Source organism: Anolis carolinensis, chromosome 2 (assembly GCF_035594765.1).
Source record: "Anolis carolinensis isolate JA03-04 chromosome 2, rAnoCar3.1.pri, whole genome shotgun sequence".
In the NCBI taxonomy this organism is placed as follows: Eukaryota; Metazoa; Chordata; class Lepidosauria; order Squamata; family Dactyloidae; genus Anolis; species Anolis carolinensis.
The window spans coordinates 87,453,049-87,468,229 of NC_085842.1; the positions used below are offsets into that span (position 1 = coordinate 87,453,049).

The 15,181-nt window shown below is 42.7% G+C and overlaps 1 protein-coding gene across 4 annotated transcripts in view; it reads right to left on the bottom strand.

The window, feature by feature from the left end:
* Positions 1-2,041: 2,041 nt before the first annotated feature.
* Positions 2,042-15,181, bottom strand: part of brd8 (bromodomain containing 8) — a 48,745-nt gene continuing 35,605 nt past the window's right edge. For all 4 annotated transcript variants that reach the window (XM_062970152.1, XM_062970154.1, XM_062970153.1 and 1 more), the window contains 7 exons: positions 9,791-10,090; positions 7,236-7,385; positions 6,986-7,131; positions 5,438-5,527; positions 4,727-4,795; positions 3,424-3,653; positions 2,042-3,343 (listed from right to left, as the gene is read on the bottom strand). In XM_062970152.1, coding sequence (XP_062826222.1) covers positions 3,321-3,343; positions 3,424-3,653; positions 4,727-4,795; positions 5,438-5,527; positions 6,986-7,131; positions 7,236-7,385; positions 9,791-10,090 — 1,008 coding nt within the window. In that variant the 3' untranslated portion in view covers positions 2,042-3,320. The remainder of the gene's footprint in view (positions 3,344-3,423; positions 3,654-4,726; positions 4,796-5,437; positions 5,528-6,985; positions 7,132-7,235; positions 7,386-9,790; positions 10,091-15,181) is intronic.

Below are 15,181 nucleotides of genomic sequence, written 5' to 3' on the forward strand. Positions count from 1 at the left end.
CATCAAACCTCACAACCTTTGAGGATGCCTGCCATAGATGCAGGCAAAATGTCAGGAGAGAATGCTCCATACAGCCAGGAAAATTCACCGCAACCCAATGATTCCAGCCATAAAAGCCTTGGACAACACACTAGATTTAATTTAAGTGCCATGACTCAATGGTGTGGAATCATGAGTGAGGTGACTGTCACTCATTGGCGGAATTACTCAGGACCTTACAAAATGATAACTCGCATGATTATGTAGCATTGAGTCATGGCAGTTGAAAGTGGTTAAATCTGCATTAAGTCTACAGTGTAGATCCGCCCAGAGACTAGAAGTGTGTTGTGACACATTCATGTGTTGGCTACAGTGTGTCATGCGAATTTAACAAAAAACCTCTATGTGAAATAAGCAATAAATTCTATTTTAAAAATAGTAATGAAAAGTTTTCATGAGTTATGTTGTGTCCCTATAATTTCATTGTTACAATTTAGGTATGTGTCTGTTATCTCTTATAAGGGGTTGGTTTAACCTCCAATTTGCTAGTAAAACTGAATTACTGTGTCACAAAATGATGCATGTCTAAAAATGGTGTGTCAGCAACACTAAATGTTTGGAAATCTCTGTTTTAGGCACTTATTAATAAATTTATTTGTAGTAGCAATCTATTTGCGGATTTTAGTTGTGTTTTGCTTTGATTTATGATCTACTCCTGTTGAATAAATTGTTATGTTTTTTATAAATGCAAGCACTCTGAACATTGGGTTGCTGTGTGTGTTTTCCGGGCTGTATGGACATGTTCCAGAAGTATTATCTCCTGATGTTTCGCCCACATTTATGGCAGACATCCTCAGAGGTTGTGAGGCATAGATGTGGGTGAAACGTCAGGAGAGAATGCTTCTGGAACATGGCCATACAGCCCGGAAAACTTGCAGCAGCCCAGTGATTCTGGCCATAAAAGCCGACAACACATTCTGAACATTGTATTTCTCCCTCAGGTTCTTCAAGGAGAAGTCTCATTCTTTCTTCAATGTGAAGGAATAAAGTTTCATGAAATATATTTTAAACTTAGCGTGCTCAATGTTTTTTCATTTTCCTTTGTGTGTAATATTTATTTGCCTCCAGCAGACTTGATTTCACAAACTATGATCATATATAATTGGTTGATAACTCCCACCAGCTCTCATGTCCGACCTATGTTGAGATAACACTAGCAGTGAAGGAGCTATTTAGCAATTCTTGGAAATATGACGCAGAAAGGTGGACACATTGGCTGAAAGATTCTGAGAACTGTAGTCAAGAAAGTAATATTTCCAAGCCTCGTCGTTTGCTAGTAATGGTTTATAGAAAATACAGTTTCAAGCAGCCCTCGATGGCACAGCAGGTAAAACCACTGAGCTATTGAACTTGCTGACTGAAAAATTGTCAGTTCAAATCCGGAGAGCAGGACGAGCTCCCACCATTAGCCCCAGCTTCTGCCAACCTAGCAGTTCGAAAACATGCAAATGTGAGTAGATCAATAGCTGCAACTCCAGCAGGAAAGTGACAGCGCTCCATGCAGTCATTCTGGCCACATGACCTTGGAGGTGTCTACAGACAACTCCGGCTCTTCAGCTTAGCAATGGAGATGAGCACCAACCCCCAGAGTCAGACACGACTAGACTTCATGTCAAGGGAAAACCTTTACCAACAGTTTCAAGAAGTAATGCTCTATATTAGTCGATTAAGAAGCTGAGGGGGAAAAGAAAGGTGCCTAAGGCTATTAGAAATTGTGGGGGTTGGATTCCAAAAAACCTGGAGCGCCAAAGTTTGCTCATGCCTGCTCTATATTCTCTAACAAGGGACATAAACTATGTTTTCAAATACAGGTATTTGATGGTCCTTTGTTTTATTTATGTATGGAGTTGTGTCGTACCCCACAGAGAGGTGGGAAACGAATAACATGTATTTTTATCATTATTGTTAATCTGGGTTCATTTATAGTAGGGATGGGGCAACTCTTTGGAGGGCCACATCCATCACTGCACACTGTCCCTCAACAACAACAACAACAACAATAATAACAACAACATCAACAACAACTTTATTCTTGTACCCCACCTCCATCTCCCCGAAGGAACTCGGGGTGGCTTACATAAGAAAAACAGTCCATAAATTTAAAACACAACATAATAACATAGTTATAAAACAACATAACATGACAATTATTAAAAGTAAAAAAGGCACAAATTGAATGTTCCTAGCTGCAGTCAGTGTGGAAAAAGAGAACCGAGGCTGTAGTCCCGGCTTTGGGCATATATACTCTTTGGGAGAGTAGGTGGGGCTACCATCAAAATGTTTCAATAGAAAAGGTCTAGAAGGTTCCGAACTGCATTGCGCAAGCGCAAAGGGAAACCCATATGTGCGATTTCACAGACACCATGAAGAAGCATGCATTCGACGAATGACACCAATATGCAAGCAGCTAAAGGAAACCATGGGATCGAAGCAATGTTTAAATGTCTTAATGCTTAATGTTTTATGGTTATGCTGATGGTTTGTATAGTTTTTAATGATTTAATGTATGGCTATATGTGATTGCTTTTAGACTTGTAATGTTCTTTTATATGGATGTGAAGCATTGAATCTTTGCCATTTATGTTGTGAACAGCTTTGAGTCTCCCCAGGGGTGAGAAAACAGCATATAAATGAAATAAATAAATAATAAACACAGTAAAAGGTTTCTGAGCACCACCTAGTAGCTGTTAGACATTTACATGAATCTGCAGCATGCAGTGTTTACAGAGTCCTGTGGTCTGCACTTTACCCACTCCAATTTATGCCAGTGTTGAAAATCCTAAAAGGTGAATCATATATTGTCATTAACACCTATATAATCGTTCAATTCTAGCATGCTACCAAAAAAAAAATTAAAACAGCATAGGCTGTACATCCTGCGGCAATCTAGAACAGAACAGGTCTGGGAGAGTTAAAAGTCAACACAACATTTATTATGGGAAAACATATGTACTTTAACTACCCAAAAGGGCTCTAAGCCTTTGCTTATGATGCCAATAGACATACTTTGGTTTAATGCTCTGAGCTTCTCTTTCCCTTCATTTCTTCTTCACTAAGGTTCAGTTAAGAAGAGAATGATTTTCCAGGAGTCAGCACTGACCAGACTATCATTAATTTTCAAGTTATAACGGAGCCTGCTAACAAACAAATGGGAGAAATATAAGAACATAAAGGATCTTAGGAAAGGGAAAGGGGTTATGCAACTGATAAACTTTATTGAATTATCAAGTAAGGCTTCAGGTGGGTGGACTGAAGTCTGGCATCTCAACTTCAGATGGGCTTTAGTCGTCTGGGTCCTCAACACCTAGAAGGAGAGAAAAACAGTAAATCTCCCTACACTAGGATGACTAATGTAAATGTTTCCACCACACACAAGCTCCTTGCCTCTCAAGAAGCCTTGCATTTCTTCTGAGCACAGAAGGACCTCGCCCAGCATCTGGAGCTGCTCCAGGACCTCTCGCTGCATTTCCACAGCAATGCGGTGTATGTGGTGGTTGGAACTATTGTACATTATAGCATTCTGGAACATCAGCATGAGATCTCTCTGCAACTGGATCATGCTCTGAATCTGGCCTTTGGAGAGGCTCTTCTTTATGGAGGAAAGATCCATAGGCCTATAGAACGCAGGAAGACATTAATGTTAATGGTTTATAGCAGCTTTCCCAGCCTGCTACAATCCACATTTCCTGTACTATGACTTCCACCATTCGGTTATTCATGCTGTCTGAGGTTGGTGGGAGTTGCAATCCAACACATATAGAAGGTAGCAAGTCCAAAAAATTATTTATCGTAACTCACAAAGAAGCTCATTTTCACAAAACTCCCAAAACCAATAAAAATGTGTGCTTCCTACTCTTGCCCCCAAATCTGTGCCATTTTAGTCCAAGAGCTAGTGAGACTCAAGTCAACAGAAATGTGACTAATAAAAATGAATATATTAAGGAATGGTCATTTTAAGAAGAGATAAGTAAATCACTGATCATCAAGAATTCTGAGAAAGGCCCATATATTTGGGAGTCAGCTCCATATATGTCTTTGAAATTTAATTGCATATAAAATATTGTTGGCACTATTTACTATCTGGAGGAGGCAGAAACACTGCTGTGGGAGGAGAGAGAGACAAGCAAACAATAAAAACCAAAATGACAGCATTCCAGTGTGTAGTATATTATTTTGCTTGTATTTATATGTAATGATACTTGGAAAGCCTATCCGTGTTAATATTGCAGTGCTAAGTATGCTCACTGCCAAATACAGAGAACTTGTCTTTCAGCAGCTATCACAAAGAATCGAGAGGCAAATGCTTTCTACTGTCTTCCAAAATTAAAATAGCATCAATATAGGCTGAAGGTCATTTTTTGCTGAAATGGTTCTGTCGGTCTGAAGCTTTCTGGAGCATTTAGCTGGGTCTTAGAGGATTCGGTTAGATCCCCAAACATCGAGAAAATGGCACTATATAGAACTGTATACAACGTTGCATAGAACAGTTCTATTCCAGTGTATCAGGAACCCTACTATATTTGTTAGTGATGGGTGCAATTGTTTCTTTCTTTCCCAGAAACTTGCCAGTGACAGCCAATGGCACCAGTCCAAGGAATATAACTGGTGTAGAACATAGATGAAATAAAAATGCAACCCCACTAAAATTGTGCTCCACACCAGCTCTCCCATTTACTCCCCAACTGACCTCTTCACCACTTCATTATAACCAGGAGCCTGTTTCTCCGAAACAGCCTTCAAGAAAGGTCCACTGAACCTAGGAGGAGAAAGCCAGACAGGATAAAGAAAGCGAACTAGGGTTTTCTATATATTTTGTCCAATGACTGAATCCATCATAGAACTTCATGCCATGTGTTGTGTATGAAGTAACCTAGGAATGATTTTTGATAAAATAAATTAGCAGATGTCATAACTCAGCTGTCTGGCCGAATGAGTGTATAGTTCATGTTCACCATTAAAAATGCTAAGAATAAAATTCTGAGAGTAAAGGAGAAGGCTGAAGCATCAAGCTTTTCTCCAGGCCAGAACTGTACAAGATTGTATCCCTTTAATTAGATATGAGGGATGGGGGAAGAAGGGAAAGAGAGGGGAAAATAACGGGAAATGGAATCAAAAGTTGTTGGATCAACCATCTTGGTTGAGTAAGCTTTCTGATACCTAGGACCAGCCAGGTTTTCACCACAATTTTCCAGCCCACTGGCTACAACTATTTCCTTAATGAAAACTTGCTGTGGACTAACATCCAATAGCTCACAGACTGGCAACAGTCTATGAAGAAATACTTTAAGTAGCACTAGAGTAAATTACCAGCTCTTGGCATATTTGCCCATTCCTAACTGCCATGATGACTTTGAATGTACCTTGGTTCCCTTCCCCTCTCCAAACCACAGTAACACACCTGTGCCCAGTCACCATCTTCAAGATGGACAGCAGAGTTCTTCTGAAGACCAAGCGCTGTTGGAGCAAATCCTCTTGACTTGGTTGCGTCCTAGACAGTAAAAGACACAACATGAGCCATACTATACTTAAGGAGAAGTTGTCAGAGCGGGATGAAAGTAAAATGGTACAAGTGGCTAATTTATAAAATTCCAAACAACTATAAAAGCTGGCCAGCACAAGATGCAACCACTAGGTTGTAACCCAAATCCAGAACCACTAGTGATCCTGGGACAGCTGACGAAAGACCATTGTTAAACTTTAAAAGGCACTGAAAGTAGTATTACATTGCTATCATTGTGTAGTATGAACCTCCCGACATGTTGCTCCTTAACTGTTTTATTGTTTCAAAACACTGCTCTTGTGTCAAAGCTAACATGCCATAATGAGGGTTTCAAGGAATGAACCTAAGAAGCTGTTTTATGCGAAGTTGGACCACCGGTCCATTTAGCTCTATATTTCTCCATTGATGGACAATGGCTTTCCACAAACTAAAAGTGCATCTTCACTGTAATGGCTCAATGCTTTAGAATCATGGGAGTTGTAGTTTTACAAAAGTGCAGGTGCATCACAAAACTACAAATGCATGCATTTCATAGCACTGAGCTGTGTAGGTTAAAGTGATGTCAAACTGCATTAATTTTGCAGTGTAGATGCACCCTAAGGCAGGAATCATTCCCACTCTTATTTGTGATTTAATCTGAGGACATCTAGTTGGAAGATACGGTATCACAAACTGTCATGATTTCCTGGAAGTCATGCCACAAATGTCACCATTGATGGCATATGACATATAGACATTTTAGGCAGACTATTTGGCTAAACATTTGTTGTATGGGAATTAAAGGACTGCTGCAGAGTAAGGAAGCAATGAAAGGCTGTTTGCACCTGGACTGATAAGAGTTAGGAGTGTAGAGAGGGAAAAGAGACACAAAGGATGGGAATCAAAACTAATTTCCGGTAAAAGGCATTAGCTCAATGAGATGTAATGTGGTTAGTAAACCAATGAATACAGAGGATGATAGTTTGAACAGTATTCTGAGGTTAACCAATGAACAATCCACTGCATCAAATTTCAAAATGCGAGACTTTTATAATCTTGTAACTGTGATCAGACTCTCAGTCTTGACAACGTAGTGTGTACCTTTTAACAAGTGAGACTTTGATTCGGACAGATAGCTAGGCTGCAGATTCAAACACAAACAAACATAGAGAACACAGTGCAGGAATTATTTATGCTTCCTATTCCTCTTGCATTATACTTAAAGTTATTACATAAATTGTTCTGGAAGCTATCTCGTCACTGGCTAGACAGTCACTCCTTGCCCTGCCTTCATGTCTCCATCTTTTTATGTCCAAAACGTAATACAAAATGCTTTGGAATTCTCTGGTGTGAGCTTTTGACAGCAGGCCTCAAGTCATTTACCTGTGCTTACATTTGAGGGAGGAGTAGACATACTGCTTTTTGTACACAAGAAGTTTGAGATGTAAATGTGTCAGCATTACTTACGAAGGCAAGGAGGCTGTACTTGTGGAAGGAGAGCTCATCCAGGGGGTTCCACAGGGACTGGGGTCATCATTTCCGTAACTCATGTGAAAGTCACTGTCCTTCCAGTCCTCAGCTTCCTCCTCAGTGTTTTCCACAGCTACCTCCTCCTGGTGACCAGAGAACATGAATGGGCTCACTTGACAAACAAGAACCCCAAATTCAACCCCAGATCTTGTTTTTTAACTATCTGAGAGGTACTTTCTTCTCTCACTTCTTCCTGTATGTGGACTAGAAATTCCTTTGTGTCTTCTTTGTAACTCAGGCCTCCTTTCCCATTTTTCTCACCAGTGGTATCAAGAGCATGAGGACTTTGTGTCAGATTTGTGCCATCAATGCACAGTGGTTCCATCAAATGGGTCACCTGGAACAGAAAATGGCAGGTTCTGGACCGTTCTAGAACCAGTGACTGGTCTGAGATCAGAGCATATGGGTTTTTCATCTATATTCTTTCCTCCCAATAGGTGAACTTTGCATAAGAATTAAAGTAAGAGACAGAGTGGTAATGTAGGACTGCATTCCAATAATATCAGATCTATATCAGGATTAGAACTGGATAGAATATCAGAATTAGAACCTGCCTATTTAACTAGACTAATGCATGAAAGGCTAGTGTGAGGAATGCTGGCTCAGCGCAAAGGTCCCTTCAGCTGAGCTTCCCGTTTCTACAATAGCTGACTAAATGCTTATGGGGTAAACACCAGAGGACCTGAGTTTGATATAAGACTTTCCATGTGTTTCCAACAACTAATTTCAGGTTACCTTTGATGTTGAATACTACTACTGTCAGGGCCAGCCCTAGGTAATTTTCATGTGTAAGCGAACAGAATTTTGGCACCCCCCCCAAAAGCCGGCCCAGCCCCCTCCTCCTCCTCCTCCTCCTCCTCCTCCACCTCCTATGGAGCCCGGTGCGGACGAATGCAAGGTAGGGACGCCACCGGCGGGAGGAAAAGGAGGAGGGGACAGGGCTGGCTGGGGGGGGGGGGGGCAGCACCAACCCCTAGGCTCTACGGTGGTCCAGGAGAGCATTGGAGAGATTCCAACCACTACCAGGGAAATTGGTCTTCTTATCGCTCTTTTTCTTGTTTACTTGGAAAACTCCCTGGGGATTTCTCCCAGGCAAATATACACAGGCTTGGGCCATGTGTTTCGGATAAAAACCCGTTCAGACCTGCGCTGGCAGTGGGCGCTTCCCCACCACTAGATCTCTTTCTCTCTCTCTCGTGCCTCCGGAGCAACCCAAGCCGCCTTGTAAATGGAGCGGTCCGGCAGGCTCCTTTCGTCCCTGCCCACAGTGTGAAAACTTCTCTCGGCTAATGGCGAGGGCCGTAGCATCGGAGAGGGCTCAGAACGCGGCATCTGCAAGCGCATTCCTGAATGGCTGCGACAGGGGGATCCCAGCGCCCAGCCCAAATTAGGTCATTCCTGGGCATTATGAAAGCGATACTTTCTTGTCCGGGAAGGGACGAACGAATGAATGAACGGGCGGGACGGGAAGGAGGTCAAGACCTCTTGAACCCAGAAGACTGAAGGGCCAGGGTTTCGGGTCCACACACGTGGATGCTAGGCTTTTGCAAGTAGCGTGGCTCCCTTGACCCTCTCAAGTAGCTAGTCCTTTTGATTTCCTTTTGCTGACCTACAAGTTGCTGAATATCCCCCCTGCTCTCTGTTGCCCAGAGGACACAATGGGCTCCCCGGCCAGGGTCCTGCCACGAGTGGTGCTGGTGCTCTGCCTGGGTGGCCCCCTGGGAGTCTCCACTTTCAGGAAGGAGAGGGGTGCCCACCCGGAGCCCCAGCTCAGCGAGCAGCAGCACGAAGACAACCAGAACTTCCAGTATGATCACGAGGCCTTCCTGGGCAAAGAGGAGTGGGCAGCAACAGGCCAGTAGACCCTACAGTGGCCCTGGGCCACCGAAGGGCCTAGGTGCCTGGCGCTGCCTCCCCCAGCTGGCCCCGCCCCCTCCTCCTCCTCCTTGTGCCTACCTTGCCATTGTCTGCACTGGGCTCCATAGGAGGAGGAGGAGGAGGAGGAGGAGGAGGAGGAGGAGAGGGCAGGGCCGGCTTGGGGGGGGGGGGCAGCGCCAGGCCCCTAGGCCCTACTGTGGCCCACTAGGGCCACCATAGACCCTAAGGGCCTGGCGCTGCCCACTTCCAGCCGGCCCCAGCCTCTCCTCCTCCTCCTCGCGCCAGCAGCGTCCCTACCTTGCCACTGTCCGCGCCGGTGAAGGTCTCTCTTGTTGTCCCTCAGGGCACGCCTCCCTCCTCACCTGCCTGCCTCTGGCAGCGAGTCTGGGAGGAGGAGGCAGGGGTGTATGCGCATTCATGCACGCATGTGCGCACGTGAGAGGGCATGTCCCCTTACAGCGGGGAGGGAAACAAAGAAAAAAAAGACAAGAAGCTACTCAACTTAGAGGCGCCTCAGGAGGCGCCTCAACTGCGCCCCCCAGAGCATGGCGCCTTCAGCAACCGCGTAGTTCGCCTAATGGGTGAACCACCCTTGACTATTGTAACTAGTGCCTATTAATAGCTTTATCCTCCTTGCCTTCATGTTCATGTTCACATTCACCTTCACCTTCACCTCCATCTAGATGTCTCTACTAAATAAAACAGAAATAGCCTATTTGGGAGGCTCTCACACCAAAGGCAGACCTTGTAGCTGAGTAGATTCTTTTTCAACAGATTGTTCCAGCTGATTCGTTGAACTATTTGCAGCCATATCATCTCACGGTCACCTTCTCCCCGGTCCGTTACACCTACTATTAGACATACCTCTGATATGAATTGCAAAACAATTTCATTCTTGCACGTCTCGGCTCCTTCTTTATTCTTGGTGCTGACTTTTTCACATGCTGCAAGGTCACCAATTTCTGACCTGCCATTCTCTTCTTGGCTGCTGCTTTCCTCTAAGTCCTCCTCATCGGTTTCTTCCATTTCTCTCCAATTTCCCCATTTCAATTCAAGATCCAAACTAGAGTCTGGAGAACTGCAGGAAGATTGGCAACTGCTGCTTTTCTCAGATTCAGTGAAGACTTCCCCTTTGGGCTCTAGCCAGGTCCACACATGACCCATCTACAAAGGTACACATGAGATGGAAAGAGCATTTGTCAAAGCAATCTTTTCTAACTTAAGTGCATACCATAGACATTAGAAAATGCACACTGGGTGGGTCAGAGCTTCAAATCTAGATGTACAGGGAGTGGGATTAAACGAAGGACCTTTATTAGCTAATCCAAATTATAACCCAACAAAGGCTATATTTTCATAAAACTTTAAAAAATCACCATATTATCCCAACTTATCATAGAACTTTATGATCTTTGTCCTGGGTTCAAGGAGGGATGGGTAAAAGAAACAGGGTCAGAACACAGCTGAAATAATTTTCCTAAAGTATCAACAAGCTGGGCTCACCTAATTGAGTAAACTCTTAATCCAGTATCATTTAAGAATACTTCCAAGATACTCAACACTAGAAGGTTCTGAATGGGGTCTTGGTGCAGAGACCACAAAGAAGAATCTATTTCCATATAACAGGCTAAAAAATTCTATGAAAAGGCAAGGCAAAAGTACTGAAAATAAATTTAATTGATTTGAAAATTACACATTGGTGGCAGATTCCCAGAACTTGTGGGTAGTTGAAATTCTGAAGGGGGGAGGGCAGTGTAATCTCCTCACACCTTTTTTCAAAACAGCTTCCCAGAAGCTTTAAAGCATGTGTTTTGCCCTCATTTAAATGTACAAACAGTTAACTTTGTGGAGGCAATACTTCTAGGGGCTGAAAAACTGGCTGGGTTCAGGCCATGCTGCAGTATGCACATCACCCACTCTAGTCTACATCCACTCCAGTCGGGGCTTAGGTCTGAAATGAAAAGCAACTACTACAGTCCCTCATTAGACATAGGATCAAACAAATATTGAAAAAGTTATAAAAACAGATTGACTACAGCACTATCACGCATGTCTGCTCACTTGGGTAAACAAGCCAGAGTTGCTGACTGATTGCAAATCACAGAATGGGTGAGACTATTTTATTTGCTATAGAACTCTAATATAACAGATAGTTTTGTCATGGTATGCAAAGATACTATATGTGTGTTAACTGGAAAATCAAATGCATAGAGCCGATTTGCTGATTTCGCAAGGACCTGGGAATTAGTTTGTATCTGTTGCTATCCTGCTGCTGGAGAACCTGTTTGAACTGGTATCTCTCTCTGAGTGTGTGAGTCTACTGAGTGCTGACTGGAAAGAAGATGGCTCTATACTCAGAGAGAGGCCTAATTATTTCTGAGGCCTTGTTTGCTGTTGATCTTCACTGAAGCAGACTCATGGCCTAAGGAAGGATTGCCTATTAATTGCTGATTTCTATAAGCAATCGGAGGGACTATTGTAAATACCATGGTTCCGTTGATCTTTTGGATTCAGTAAAAGTTCCTATGTTATTTGTTCTGCAGAGCTGAGTGGTGCATCATTCTGCAGGGTGTCTCCTGGACTCACGGGAGCATGTAAGAGCTTCCATCTATCACCCACAATCCCCAATAGGTTATGAGCCCAGTCTTACAGCCTGTTTGATCCAGTTTCACACCTGCTTGTGTAAAGTGCCACTGCAGAGACTATTTTAAAGACTGTAGCTGTGATTTTGTGAAGCTGTGCTTTGGCATAATGAACCTGGAAGTTGGACGCGAATCTTGTAGCTTTTCCCAGGCTTGGGACCAATAACTATTTCACCTGGAAACTTAAAATGGAAAGTTATCTGAGGAGGGAATCCTTGTGGGGATGCACAGTGGCCCCGATCCAGGAGCAGGCTGCAGAGGAACAATGCAGAGCAGATGAAAGAGCAAGATAAACACTCATTCTTAGTGTGGATGATGACCAGTTAATCCACATTGGCAGGCTGGCAACAGCCCGTGAGATTTGGGTAAGGCTGTGGGAAATCTATTCTTCAAATTCAGCAGCATTGGTCACTGTTCTTGTGAGGAAATTATACAGAACACATTTGCAAAGGGATGGACATTTGAAGGAACATTTGCAAACACTGCAGATTTTAGTTTTGCAGCTGGAGGAGAGAGGATTTCACCTCACAGAAGAGAACAAATGTATATTGTTCTCTCCTTGATGGACGATTCTTCTGATAGCATTGTTAATGCATTAGAATTGCTTCCAAAGAGCCAGCTAAATCTGCAGTACATTTGTGCAAAATTAACAGCCAACTGGAAGAGGAGAATGGATCGTGGCCAGGAATTCCAGGGAAGGCAGTCGACAGGAGCAGCTCCAGCAGTAACCAAGGAAGAGACAGAGAAGATCAAAAAGATATGCTTCAGCGGCGGGTCTCCTAGACATTTCAAGAGGGACTGTCCTAAGTAACAGAAGAGGAAGGTGAACCAGAGGAGAAGTTCATCGCATGTCAAGATGGTGCAGTCCCAAGGAGACAGAGAAGATGAGGACATTTTTCTCATTGAATCTAGATGCTCTCAGCATGTTGTGAATAAGAGAGAGCTAATTTCTAATCTTGTTAAACCTGAATATGTAAAAGTTTCTCTTCCAGATGGTGTTTGTTACCATGTTGAGGGGCAGGAAGATGTTTATGTTAAGCATTTGGCTAGAACGTTGAAAAATGTATTATTTGTTCCAGAGATTGAATATAACCTCGTCCGTGAGTTCTCTGGATAAGCAGGGGTATGATTTGAATATCTCTAGGGGCAAGGTTACAATCTTAAAAGGGAAGAAACTTTCTGGGACTGTAAAGTTGCAAGGAGATTTGTATGTGTTAAATTCGAGGGGTAATCAAAGTGAGGTTAACATGATTAACAAGAATATACTCCCATTCATCAAGAGTGAATAAATGAATTGCACAGGGCATTGGGACATCAAAGTTTTAAGGTGTTGTACAAAATGCAGGACTTTGGTGAAGGTGTAAATTTAAAGGATTGCCAGAAATTTCTAGATTGCAACATTTGCAAGAAGACTAAAGCCCAGTCTGCACCAATTTGAAAGAAGAGCTAAGAGAAAGCTTTTGATCTAGTTCATGCAGATCTGATTGGACCATTTAAGCCCAGTAAAGGAGGGGAAGTTTTCTGTTTATGTATTTTAGATGACTATTCCAATTTTTCCTGGAATTTTGTTTTAAAGCAGAAGAGTGAATTCTTTGGCATATTCAAAAACTGGGTAGCCTACGTCAAAAGGCAATTTAATGCTGGGATTAAGGCACTGCAGACCGACAGAGGTGGAGAGTTTACCTCTCACAATCTGGAGAATGGAAAGAATGAACATTATGTCAAACAAATTCAAATTGTTAAAGACTCTTTGCTAGAAGACTCAGGTCTACCTCAGAATCTCTGGGGAGAGGCAATACTAACAGCAGGATATTTGATAAATAGCCTCTGGTTAGAGACAAAGCAAAACACTCCTTATGATTTGCTTTATCAAAAGAAACCACCTCTGGGACATTTGAGGATTTTTAGTTTAGAGGTATGGGTTCATATACCAAGGCAATAAAGAGAAAAGGGCAGGATAAGGCCTGAAAGTTGATTATGGTTGGTTATGCACAGGGGGCGAAAGCCTGGAGGTTCCTAGATAAGGATGGCAGGATTGTAATTTCCAGGTCTGCTAATATTGATAGAAGTCAAAAATGGGAAAAGGTACATGCAAATAGTGAGGTTTTCTTGCCTGTTGCTAATGAGGGAACTCATGAGGGTAGCAAACAGCAAGAACAAAGGACTCCTGTCATTAAGCGATACAAGTCTAGGGAATCTGATAAATCTGATGTGCAATCATCTTAGGATGAAATAAAGGAAGAGCCAACAGTACAAGAAGATGGCAAGTTGCTTAGCACTAGTCAGGATGTGGGCCTGAGAAGGACCAAAAGGGTCATAAGAAAGCCTGAAAGATACAGGATTTGTTTAGTGAGTCAAGAGCCACAGACTTGAGGAATTAGTAAGTGTGCCTCAGAAAGAAAAGGAGTTGTGGTTAGGGGCTATTGAGGATGAGCTAGAGAGCATGAAGAGGCTCAATGTATATAAACCAGCAAAATTACCTGTAGGGTAAAATCCCATTGATACCAGGTGGATTTTTAAGCACAAGGTAGATGCCGATGGCAAGGTCAGATATAAGGCAAGATTAGTGATAAGAGGTTTCACATAGGTCAAGGATATTGACTACAAAGAAGTATAGTCTCCCATAGTCAGTCCCAGTTCAGTTAGACTGATTTTAAGCATTGCGGCTTGTTTGGATTTACAGACATTTTGACATCAACACTGCTTATTTAAATGCTGATTTGAAGGAAACTATATATATTGTGCCACCACTGGGTACAAAGGACAGGGACGATAATGTGGTTTATCATTTACAGAAGGCTCTTTATGGTTTGAAACAGGCGGGACTTGCCTGGCACGACTGTCTGAGTGAGGTTCTGGTTGAGGAAATGGGTTTTGTTAGAAGTAGGGCAGACTCATTCATGTTCACATTTATTTATTTACAACATTTATACCCCACCCTTCTCACCCGAGGGGACACATGGGGACTGAACCAAGATTACCAAACACTCATTGTGTTTGTGGACGGTCTGTGTTTTTCTGCGAGATTAGTACAGGAAATTGAACAGTTCAAGAAGGAACTGGGGAAGCATTTCAAGCCGAGGAATTTGGGTCCTGTACAGTATTTACTAGGAGTTAATATTGTGAGAGATAAAAAGGGGGCTTCATTTTGAGCCAGAAAGCCAAGATAATGCAAGTGCTGGAGAAGACAGGAATCTGAATCCAAATCTCTGAAATTAATTACTAATCAGACTTCAGCTGTTTCACACACCTCTAAATACAGTATGACCCCTTTATCTATGTATTTGATATACAGTTTCACTTAACTGCGCTCCAAAAAATACTGCCATCAGCTATTTATTAGCCTCTCTAGATCTTCCAGTGTGATTCTATGGCGTGATTAGAGTCAATGTATAGTCAAAATATTGGGTTTACCACAGCCCAAGTATTGTCAAAATGTAGGGTTCCTGGTGGGTCTTGGAATGTATCTCCTGTGAATATGGAAGTCATACTGTACTGCCTTTTGTACTATGGTCTTTCAGGCTGGTGACAGAAATTGAGCTGGAAAAAACCCAAACCTCAGAACATAAAACATTTTGTTCTCACCTTCTCATTTCAGTTTTCTATCTGGAAG